Source organism: Copadichromis virginalis, linkage group LG1 (assembly GCF_057382275.1).
Source record: "Copadichromis virginalis isolate Kocher_CV1m ecotype Utaka linkage group LG1, C_Virginalis_male_GT1.1, whole genome shotgun sequence".
In the NCBI taxonomy this organism is placed as follows: Eukaryota; Metazoa; Chordata; class Actinopteri; order Cichliformes; family Cichlidae; genus Copadichromis; species Copadichromis virginalis.
In genome coordinates this window covers 5,366,027-5,377,246 of record NC_140618.1, presented here as the reverse complement: position 1 = coordinate 5,377,246, position 11,220 = coordinate 5,366,027, and the positions used below count along the sequence as shown (strand labels likewise).

The 11,220-nt window shown below is 38.7% G+C and overlaps 1 protein-coding gene across 2 annotated transcripts; it reads left to right on the top strand.

Annotated features, from left to right (window-relative positions):
- The first annotated feature begins 571 nt into the window (after positions 1-571).
- Positions 572-11,203, top strand: slc7a6 (solute carrier family 7 member 6). Of its 2 annotated transcripts, none has more exons than XM_085434803.1 (10): positions 572-647; positions 4,419-5,001; positions 5,092-5,217; positions 6,368-6,512; positions 6,624-6,747; positions 6,841-6,944; positions 7,075-7,171; positions 7,445-7,594; positions 7,961-8,144; positions 8,240-11,203. In XM_085434803.1, the coding sequence occupies exons 2-10, from the start codon at positions 4,512-4,514 to the stop codon at positions 8,305-8,307; spliced, it is 1,488 nt and encodes a 495-aa protein (XP_085290929.1). In that variant the 5' UTR covers positions 572-647; positions 4,419-4,511; the 3' UTR covers positions 8,308-11,203. The 2 variants fall into 2 exon arrangements, with proteins under 2 accessions (XP_085290929.1, XP_085290856.1); XM_085434730.1 differs by lacking the exon at positions 572-647 and adding an exon at positions 722-825.
- Positions 11,204-11,220: the final 17 nt, after the last annotated feature.

Below are 11,220 nucleotides of genomic sequence, written 5' to 3'. Positions count from 1 at the left end.
AATAAATAACTTATGACTGGTTGTTTTTGGCTGCCAGCAGTTACTTGCTCTGTGGTGAGCCTTTCATGGTTTTTGCTGTTTAGGAAACAAGACCCATCACTTAAAGTTATTTTGTAATACACTACTTTGTTTTTTATGCATTGCACAAAAGGTCTACAGCTATGAATGTGTCCTGGATTTTTGCGGGTGTGCTGACATGGATACATTTGTTTCATCACCTGACATCTCACTAACAGAATATTGGCACATTCTGTTCAAGTACCCCTCTGCCCCATGCTTCTAACAGGAATGCTCTAATTACACATGTGCTTTTTACACACTCACATCAAGTGCCAAGGGGCCAATATAACTGAGAGAAGTGATTAGGAACATGACAGCAACAACTTGATGATACTATTATTTGTAGCATCCTGTGATGACTTTTTGTCATCTTTTTTGCCTCAGTGTAAACACAATTAGTCCCTCTTTGGTATCGGAACAATGATATGTCGATCATGGGTATGCGCAGTTGTATACGAAGAGCCAAAAATACTGCAAGATCACGTGACGACGTCTCCTCCTGAGCAGCAGCCGGTTGTTTACTGGGTGATGAGGACGCACTGCTGGCCAGCTGTCAAAATCATTAGACAGGAGGAAAACCAGCACAGGTACCACTGGGAAGCACGGCTCTGAACCCGTCGTCACTTAGCGGGCATAGTTTATGTTAAATGTGTTCGTGTTCGTGTTCGGAAGTTTTAGCACTATCTGAATTTAGACAGAGAAACGGGAGAAAGGGGGAGTCCGTTTGCTACAAGCTAGCCGCAAAGAGGCGAGACTGTACAGGAGGTAAGAAGCTCCGCATTCAAAATGAAAGCCAAAATTACAATTAGCCAATTAAATTCGTGAGAAATTAAAGCTGTGTCGCTTGATAAAAGATGGGGAATTTCTGCTGTTAGGGAAAAACAAAACAAAGAAAAAAGCAACTTCATGGTTTTTCTCAAAGAAATCAAAGCTATGATATGCAGTGAGTCGGCTCAAACAATAAGCTAACAGGCTAATATAATTTGGATAGTCTCATGTTCTAACTGTTTTTAACATTAAGGTAAACTAGACCAATTTTTTCCATTTTATTAATTGTTACACTTTTTTGTTCGTTTACTATATATCATTATTCACCGCGCACGCATTTTCGTTTTTGAATTGAGGTAAATGCTTAGTAACGAAAAACCTGATGAACGTGGATTTGACTGATAAAATTGACAACAAAATGTAGCAAGGTTGCCTTGAAAAATAAAGAGAGAATGTGCGAGAAAATAGAGAAAGCCCTTTTCTACCAGAGATGCACTAGATGGTTGTAACTTTATTTTGAAAGTCTTAAGCGGAAGTAAGGTTATTGTTTTAGGAAGAAAACACCGGCTGCTGCTGTTTTGCGTTGGCAGATGTTTTATTTTGACTTTGAGGTAGGCAGGGGACTGGCAAGAGAGCTATTAGATCATATCCGTATATAGGTTAATTCTCTAGCCTTAAAAACAACATTTTACAGATTTAATTTAAGAAGAAAAAAAATTCACATCATTATTTATTAGATTTCCAACAAATGTATTTCACAAAGGAGGGAATAACGTGTCATTGAACGTGCTGCTTTTGCTCAGCACAACAGTACCGCGTTTTAGAAACCAAAAAACCAAAATTAAAGATTGTTACGGTGGTCCACTCTAATAATTATATAAAACAATAGACATATTGTGACTACAGCAAACAAAAAAACAAACAAACCCTAAAAGCCCTGCTTGCTTTTGTTACTAGGGACTGTCTGTTATCGTGTTTACCTGCCTGTAGCTCCTCCTGCACTGCTGAACACACATCTTGAATGGAATGCAAGGACAGATAAAACCTTTTTTTGTTGTAATTGCAGAACATGCTGGCATGCTTACATACTTGTTGAGACCAGTAGAATACATGATGTGTACAGATAGATTTCAGTATGATTCATTTCACCTACTAATTCCTGGTCATTTTTCTTCTATAAAAACTACCCTCCTTGCCATCACGTCTTTGTTGCGCAATGTACAACTGTAAGGCAAAATATAAGAAAGCTTGGAAGCAATTTTGAAATAGTTCTCATGGGAATATTTCTTGATTCTTTTACAAAACAGATCTTCAAAAGCAGGATTCGGCTAACTATTGGTTATGGTTTTTTGGGTCTGTTAATCAAAAGAATATGAAGTGAATGAGGATGCAACTACTTGGTTCATGAACACAATTTTCCTCTGAAATGCAGCGATTTTCCTGAACAATAAACATTTTTGTTACCAACCTTATTTTTTAGCCACCGTTTCCAATGTGGAAAACAAAACAATATGTTTATTTTGTTTTTATGTTATACATTGTCTTTGCCTTACATAATTCATCTGTATTTGTTTTTTTTTTTTATTGTTTTCTCATGTTTTTAACTAATTGTGAAGCACTTTGGTCAACTCTGTTGCTTTTAAATGTGCTATAGAAATAAATTAGATGTGATTTGATTTGAATGCTACCGATTTTAAACCAGCTTTGGGGTTGCAGTTACTGAAGCTTGATGTACAGTACTGATTATCTAATGGATAAAAATAACATGGATATGGATTCAGTTCAGTCAAACAATCTAACAGTTGGATATATTGTGCTTGGAAAAATCTTCTGTATATACAGTAGTCAAGTGTTTCTTAACATTGGACAGTTGACCTACTACGCAGTGTACTTTGTTGTTATTTTTATATTTTAGCCTTCTTTTGAAACCACAGGGAGAAAGTCAGTTGAAATCCAGAATATCACCATTGCATGAAAAGATCTCCAAGGGATGCCTGTTTAGTTTTAACTCTCTTTGAATGCTGAATCCTTCTTGTGTTGTGTAATCTTCAGGATCGTTAGCAGAGTTGCATGATACCTGTTGCATTTCGCACATATGGAGATTCACACCACCGTCACCCTTTGCTTTAATGAGGCACAGGCAGCTTAACGCAGCCATGAAGGCAGCTCTATCTCCTCTGTTGTTGAGTGATGAGTCAACAGCTGTGACCTTGTTTGACTCATTGATTGTTAAATTATCATGAGGTAAACAGGTGGTGTGCTGGCCAGGTTGTGCGTGAGGAACAGATGCCTAATGATTGAAGTGAAGCATGTACCTCGCATGCACACAGGCACAAGCAGCTGCCCATTAATGATGATTAATGCAGAATATAATAAGAGTTAATAAGCAGCTCATCATATCAAGTTGTGGTCATGTAATTGAGCTGTAAATTGCACATTCCACACTGACAATACAGAAAGCCACTGATATTCTAAACTGCTTCTCCCATATTCAGACTACTTTTGCAGCCTTATAATTTCTAATTTGGTTTTTATTTTTAAAATAATTATTTCCCTTTTAACAGAAGTTAAAGGCTGAACAACCTTCAGCATCCTCCATGCACAATGAAAAAGGTCCATGTCATAGCCTTATAAATTATGTTTCTCCACTTGACTATCTCTGGCAATAAGTGATACCCTGAAAATCAATCACTGGACATTTCTCTGACTGCTGAGAATTTATTTTGGGTATGGACATTGAGGCTGTGGACAGCTACAGGTACCTTGGTGTTCATCTGAACAACAGACTGGACTGGACTCATAACTCAGATGCCCTCTACAGGAAAGGGCAGAGCAGGCTGTACCTGCTGCGGAGACTCAGGTCGTTTGGGGTGGAGGGCCCACTCCTGAAGACCTTCTATGACTCTGTGGTGGCCTCTGCTATCTTTTATGGTGTGGTCTGCTGGGGCGGCAGCATCTCTGCTGGGGACAGGAAGAGACTGAACAGGGTGATCCGAAGGGCCAGCTCTGTTCTAGGATGCCCTCTGGAACCAGTGGAGGTGGTGAGTGACAGGAGAACGGCGGCTAAGCTGTCATCCCTGATGGACAACATCTCCCACCCCATGCAGCAGACTGTGACAGCACTGAGCAGCTCCTTCAGTGGGAGACTGCGGCACCCACGGTGTGGGACGGAGAGATTTCGCAGGTCTTTCCTCCCCACTGCTGTCAGACTCCATAATAAAGACTTTAACTGATCAAGCACACACATCCATACATATGCAATAATACTAAGTGCAATAATCCTTTCTGTCATCGTTGTATTTTTACTCAGTTGTATATAGCATTCGTATTCTATTTTTATCTTATTGTATATTTTTATTCTATTTTATTCTACTGTATATAGTATATTATTTTATTCTATTCTGTACAGCTGTGTACTGTATTTATTCTTATTGTATTCTAATTTTTGCGTCATAACTTTTGCACTGTCCACTTCCTGCTGTGACAAAACAAATTTCCCACGTGTGGGACTAATAAAGGTTATCTTATCTTATCTTATTTACTCTCTACTTTACCAATAAGAATTTTCTTCTTCTGGTTCTGTTGGACAGGTTGTTTCAGAGGTTCTCAGAAATTGACAAGGGACTGTAGCACACACAGCCGGTCTTCAGTTCTTGCTGGTTTTGCCCTGTTGCAGCGGCACCATGGCCAACCGTGAAGAGTCCAAGAAGATGAATGGCAATTCTGGTGACTCTTCTACCTTTTTGGAAACACCCAAAGTGAGCATGCAGCTTAAAAAAGAGATCTCATTGCTTAATGGAGTCAGTCTGATCGTAGGAAACATGATAGGCTCTGGGATCTTCGTGTCCCCGAAGGGTGTCCTCATTTACAGTGCCTCTTACGGACTCTCACTAGTCATCTGGGCGATTGGAGGTCTGTTCTCAGTAATTGGGGCCCTTTGTTATGCTGAGCTGGGCACCACAATCACCAAATCAGGAGCCTCTTATGCATACATACTGGAGTCATTTGGTGGTTTTATTGCATTTATTCGTTTGTGGACATCTCTGCTGATTATTGAGCCCACGAGCCAGGCAGTCATAGCCATCACATTTGCAAACTACCTGGTGCAGCCGCTCTTTCCAACATGTGAGCCACCGTATGCGGCATCCAGGCTCATTGCTGCAGCATGTGTTTGTAAGTACTTTAGTTCTGTTTATATCCAACTTCTGTCTGCTCATATCTATCTAGCCTTTTCTGCAGTAGTAAGTGTTCCTCTCTTTCCAGGCCTGCTGACATTCATCAACTCTGCGTATGTAAAGTGGGGCACCCGTGTTCAGGACATTTTCACCTACGCTAAGGTGGCAGCCCTGATCGTCATTATAGTCACTGGCATCGTCAAGCTATGCCAAGGTGAGTGGTGACGACAGTACTCACCTTTTCATGTAGTTTGGAAATTATGATTAAATAACATCCACAGACAGATGATCCCTTGGCTTTAGTGCTTGTTGGAGGTTTTCTAGGTGTCAGGAAAATTAATTTTGTTTTGGACGCATAATTCATGGAATGTCTATTTGTCAGTTAGGAACTTTTAAATCAGGACTTCAGTCCTGAATTATCAGTGCAGCTGAAGAAAGTTAACAGTGTAGCTGTAAACCCATTCTTGAAATAGTACAGAACTTTCATAAAAATGAATGTATCCTCCAGGTTTTAAAGCAAACCCAATGCAAAAGCAGTCTTGGAACTCATTGGATAGTTCTCTAGTTTACCTGGTCAGGCCAACAACTATTTATGGAGTCTTCAAGTAAAGTCAAGATGTCTTCCTCTTCTCTGTGGTGGTCATCGCCTGCAAATGCACACTATTAAAAAAACAAGTTAAAAAAAAAATCTAAATCATCAGATGGCAGCCACCAGTCTCAAGTCCTTCTTTTGATCAGTACAAAGACTGATTAACTTCATCCACACAAAGTCTACTGTAATGTGTTTGGTGAACAAACCCAAACTATAAACAGAAACGAGAATCCTTCCAGTTCCAAAGAAAAAGTCAATTAATGATAAGGTCTGTATAATCATATTGATATGCATTAATCCTGATTAATGGATTGCTTTAGATTGTTATTATTTCTGAAGGTCAGCAGTGCCTTCAGAAATAATAACACTTCTGCTTAGGAGTAAAGCAGAGATCTTTGCATGAAAGTTTATGACAAATTGACTCTGGATATTGCTTCAGTAAACATTTTCCTAAGGACTTTATGGTCTTAATCGCAAGTTCAATGTCGTAATGAATATGGTATAAAATTTTGAAAATTACAGGTTCATTTAGAATAAAGTGAGTGATAAAGCAGGGGCTACCTCAAGTCAGCTACTAATTACCATACGAATGTGTCCTCAGAATCCTTTTATAACTGCTTGGTGCTACAAACCAAACTGAAATCTCGGGAACCATCAACATACTTCTCGCCAGAACACCTAATGCTGTGTATCTGTGGCATCTTATCACTGTTAATTTGAATGCAATGAGATTTCACAGACTGTTGCTTTGATTGTCATGTTTCCATTTTAGGCTACACAGGCAACTTCGAATCATCCTTTCAGGGATCATCTACCGACCCCGGTGACATTGCATTGGCGCTGTACTCTGCCCTGTTCTCTTACTCTGGCTGGGACACTCTCAACTTTGTAACTGAGGAGATCAAAAGTCCTGAAAAGTACATTTTCTTTTCAGTGTTTTTTTTTTTTTAATAATATTATTATTATTTTCCTCAGTAGAAAAGATGTGACAAAAATACTCAGCCTGATCAAATAACCCGTTTTTCCAGGAACCTGCCCATGGCGATTGCCATCTCTATGCCGATTGTCACCATTATTTACATCCTCACTAATGTTGCCTATTATGCTGTTCTGGATGTCAGTGCTATACTGGCCAGTGATGCAGTTGCAGTGGTGAGTAAACAAACTGAAAAGTAGCTAATGAAATGGAAAACTATGCTTGTGTTTGAGTTTAAGTTGTTGAACCAGTTTCTGTTTACTGCTTAGACGTTTGCTGATCACACGCTTGGTGTAATGAGCTGGACCATTCCCATTGCTGTGGCTTTGTCCTGCTATGGAGGCCTCAATGCATCTATTATAGCTGCATCCAGGTAGAACAAACAAATATGCAATGATTTAAGAAGTGCAATAAATATACTGTGGTGATTTCTTTTTTTTAACCATTTATTTTTACGGGTTGATTTATCTTTAAATGGCAGAAATGGTATCCTTTGTGTCCAGGTTGTTCTTTGTGGGATCTCGTGAGGGTCACCTTCCAGATGCTCTGTCCATGATCCATATACAGAGATTCACTCCGATTCCTGCTCTGATCTTCAATGTATGTAAATAGAAATGCAGATTATAGTGGTGGAAGAAACTCCTACTTAATAACAGCTCACTGGGAATCCTGTGATTACTACTCCTTGATTGCATTATTGAAACTCAAGGGTGTCAGTTTCATTTCTTGTGTTGGGAAATAAAAGGATATAATACAAACTGCTATCATAGGCCGTAAACCATAAGGGGCCCTTGGCACACTTGTTCTATTGTACTTGCTCAAACTATGACACAAACTCAGATTCTGGTGTCATTTTCCCCGTCTGCTGTCCAGTGTGTCATGTCACTGATCTACCTGACAGTGGAAGACGTCTTCCAGCTTATCAATTACTACAGCTTTAGCTACTGGTTCTTCATGGGGCTGTCCATCGCTGGCCAGATCTACCTCCGCATGAAGGAGCCAGACAGACCCAGACCTCTTAAGGTATCTCAGGTTTTCCATGTTCAGTTTGAATATAATGCATGTAATGTTAGAATGTGGGTGACTCATTTTAATTATATGTAATTATAGTATTAAAAGTAATGAAACAGATTTAATTTGGTTTTATTTAATGCTTTAGAAAAAAAAAACAGCTTCTACACACACTTTTCTGCTTTGCCAACATTAGGCTGAATGTTTCACTAATAAGTAAAGTTACAGTAACTGGATGGATGTTATGCTGAGGTATGAAGAATGTCACAGTGTAGGTTTACTCATATAAAATCCAAAATAATAATGATGAAGCAAATATTTTCATACTATGTTTTTATTTAGGAGGATCTGTTTTTGAACTCGTGACTCTCTCTGCAGCTCTCATTATTATACCCGGTGGTGTTCTGCCTCTGTACCATTTTCCTGGTGGCAGTTCCTCTCTACAGCGACACCATCAACTCCCTGATCGGCATTGCCATTGCCCTGTCTGGTGTTCCAGTCTACTTCCTGGGTGTCTACCTGCCAGAGTCCAAACGACCACCTGTCATCACTAAGCTGCTGCGTGAGTGCACTACATGGGAAGCAAGAAGGATTTGTCATTTTCACTTAACTTCACCTGAGTCAACTAACCAACATGGTGTTGTCTGTTTTCTGCAGGTTCTCTGACTGACTTCACCCAGTACACCTGCTTCTGTGTGCTGACTGAGATGGACAAAAGTCAATAGACTGTTACACTTTAAAACCCAGGAGTTTGTGCATCCTCACAGCCAACAGATGTGGCCTTCAGCTGTATAAAACAAACAAAGATTTTTGTTCTGGGAAAACATTTCAAGGTGCAGTAGAGAGGTGGTTATGCAGTTTATTTATTATTAATCCTTATTAAGTTTAGCAGGTAATTTTATATACTATATGCCTTTTAAACAGTATATGCCTTTGAGACTTCACTGGTGCTATGAACATGACTGCAGGGACCAGAGCATAATGCAGGTTAATATTCTCTCCTGGGTTCTAACTAAAAGGTGTGAGTGTGTTTAACATTGATCTAAACTATTGGTCTTATTTATTTTCTAATGAAGAAGGGGAGAAAATACTACTGCTGCTATTTGAGGACAGTGACTCATCCCTGTAATGTCATTGCCTTTATTTACTCTTGGCCTCATTGCTTGCAGTTTCTTGCTGTTTTTTTTTTTTTTTTCAACCAACATAACATGTTTTCCATGTGTTGAATTCAGTGACTCTTGAGTGTTTCAAGCTGACCAGCTGAGGTGGGTTTAGTGTAACTCACCCTGTTTCACAGTATGAGATGCTGTAAGCCTTTTTTTTTTTTTTTTTTTTTTTTTTTAAACCCACTGTTGTTATTTTTGAAACACATAACTAATATGCACTATTTCTTTTTGTTCTTAATCATGTCCACACAGACACTTTGTTCATTCCACATCTTTAGTCCAGTTGTGGAACTTCTGCACATCCTGTCTCCTAAAGTAAACTATGCTCCAGACATCTTGTATCTCAGAATCTTCATTTCATCTCAAAAGAGAACCTTTTAGTTTCAGATTTGTGCCTTGGTCAGATTTGGAGCTTTAGTTTTAGTCCAGTCTGCTAGCTGTTGTTGTATGCACGTAGCTGCTTTATGGCTTTTGAAAATTGTCTGTAAAATTCCATAATTATTATTTTAAATGATCTGTCCTGTCAAAACCTGACTGCAAATGAGAAAAGTTGCAGAAAAAACAGCTAGTCTAGCTGGCTTACAGATATAAACCTGGGACATTCTGAGTAAACATCACAGAGCGATCACTGTTATTGATTTGCTGCACAGCAATGGCCATCATCTTAAGCAAGATGTAGCGAATTGTGGAATTATATGTAGAAATATGTGTGACTTGGCAAGGTAGATGTTTTATAATAGAGGTTGCTTTGTTTTTTTTTTACAGGGCGATATGGATAAAAGAAGCTCAATTGATCAGTCTAATTCTGAGTACATCAAATACTGCTGTTTAGTCAAAGCGGTTCCTGTCTCAGAGGTATGATCCTGAGACTGGTTTTATCCCAGGAATATAAAGGGTGTGTCTGTGTATGTGACATCTTTTGCCTGGCTTGAAAAACACCGGGAACATTTCATAAGCAAAGCATTCAGTCTGTTCAGGGTCTTCCATTTTGAAATTAGACTAAATGTTCAGCAGACGTCCTGCTGTTTCATCTGCTCTGTGCAGCTTGAAGTTAGTTTCATTAAGATTGATTAGCATTTTTAGTTAAATTTTCAGTGGGCCTGATCAGCTCCAGCAGCTGCACAGGAGTCCAATCCTGTTGTGCCCTGTTTAGTCTCATAGCTATTTTTGACTCACTGCATTTTAACATTAAACCACATGTTTTCAACTAGCAAATGTAACTAACTAAAAGCAAAAATGAGAAATTGAGTGAAGCAGGACAAAAATTACAGGATGAGCATTAGATATACATTCTTTAGTATTTTAAACCATCTGTTTTTACTTGATTTCTAATCCAGATGTTTATAATTGCACTACAGTATAGTGGCTGTTCATTTGGAGACTTTTCTAAGCAATCAAAATGACTGTCAGGAATTTTCGAACAAGTTATCATAATATATAGTTATTAATCATTATTTTGAATCAACAACATTACATTTATGGCGCAGAACAAAAGCACAAACGGTCATGTTTATTTTCAAAGCTTCCAGGTGTTATCAGGATACTTTTACATGAATTTATGAACTGTCATAAAATGTTATGCATGCTACATGTAGTCTGCTACACGTAGCATTCATAAGATGGGATTTCTTTCTTGGCTTATATTCCGTCTAGTCTCAGCTACACAACATACAGAGTAAAAGGTTATTTTTGGAAAGGGAAGTAGAAAGCTTTCTTAGCAACTGGGGTAATTGATCTAAATTATATTTGTCTCCACTGTCATTGTCATCATCATCATTGATGTCATGTTCACCATGGTAGTCGAGCTATTGGAACATTTGCCTCAGGTGGTGCTGCATGAGCTGTACAATTCTGATCTAATGAACTATGGGTATTGTATTGATTCTGTTCTACTACTGAGCTCATCTTACTGCTGCTTTCCTCCCTTTGGTGAGAACTACAGTGATGTTGTATTGGTGGGTATATTGTTGGCAAACAACTACGTGGTCCAAACCAGCTTCGCTCATGGCCTTGTTTCATACACTTTGCTGCTTACATTTTTATTCAAGTTGTTTATTTATTTTTTAATACATGTTTCTGTGACACAGTGAAAAGCAGTCATGAGCAATTCATTCATTTATTCATTCAAGACTTTTAATGGCAAATAAATAAATTTTTGGCATTAGTGACACTTAAACCAAAACCTTTGACCACAGCTGTTTCACCTGTGTGCAACAAAACCTACCTCAGCTGTTCCAGCTTGTATAAAATTGCAGCTCACTTAGATTTGGTATGCTGAAAACGCTGAAGTGACAAGCTGGATTGTGAGACTTTATAACGATGACACAGTGTACAAGAACATCTACTGGATATGAGATCCAAACTGAAACACAGGTGCAACAGTTGGTATGAGATAAAGAAAGAGTCATACTGCTGTACATATAAATAAACTGTTTGCCTCTAAAATGCTGCATAATACACAGTTAACCATGA

What these genes read in the sequence shown, in the direction of transcription:
- slc7a6 (XM_085434803.1), top strand. Translation starts at nt 4,512, where the DNA reads ATGGCCAACCGTGAAGAGTCCAAGAAGATGAATGGCAATTCTGGTGAC. An exon ending in CATCGTCAAGCTATGCCAAG is followed by an intron (nt 5,218 to 6,367) that starts GTGAGTGGTGAC and finishes TTTCCATTTTAG; the next exon opens with GCTACACAGGCAACTTCGAA. An exon ending in CCAGTGATGCAGTTGCAGTG is followed by an intron (nt 6,748 to 6,840) that starts GTGAGTAAACAA and finishes TTTACTGCTTAG; the next exon opens with ACGTTTGCTGATCACACGCT.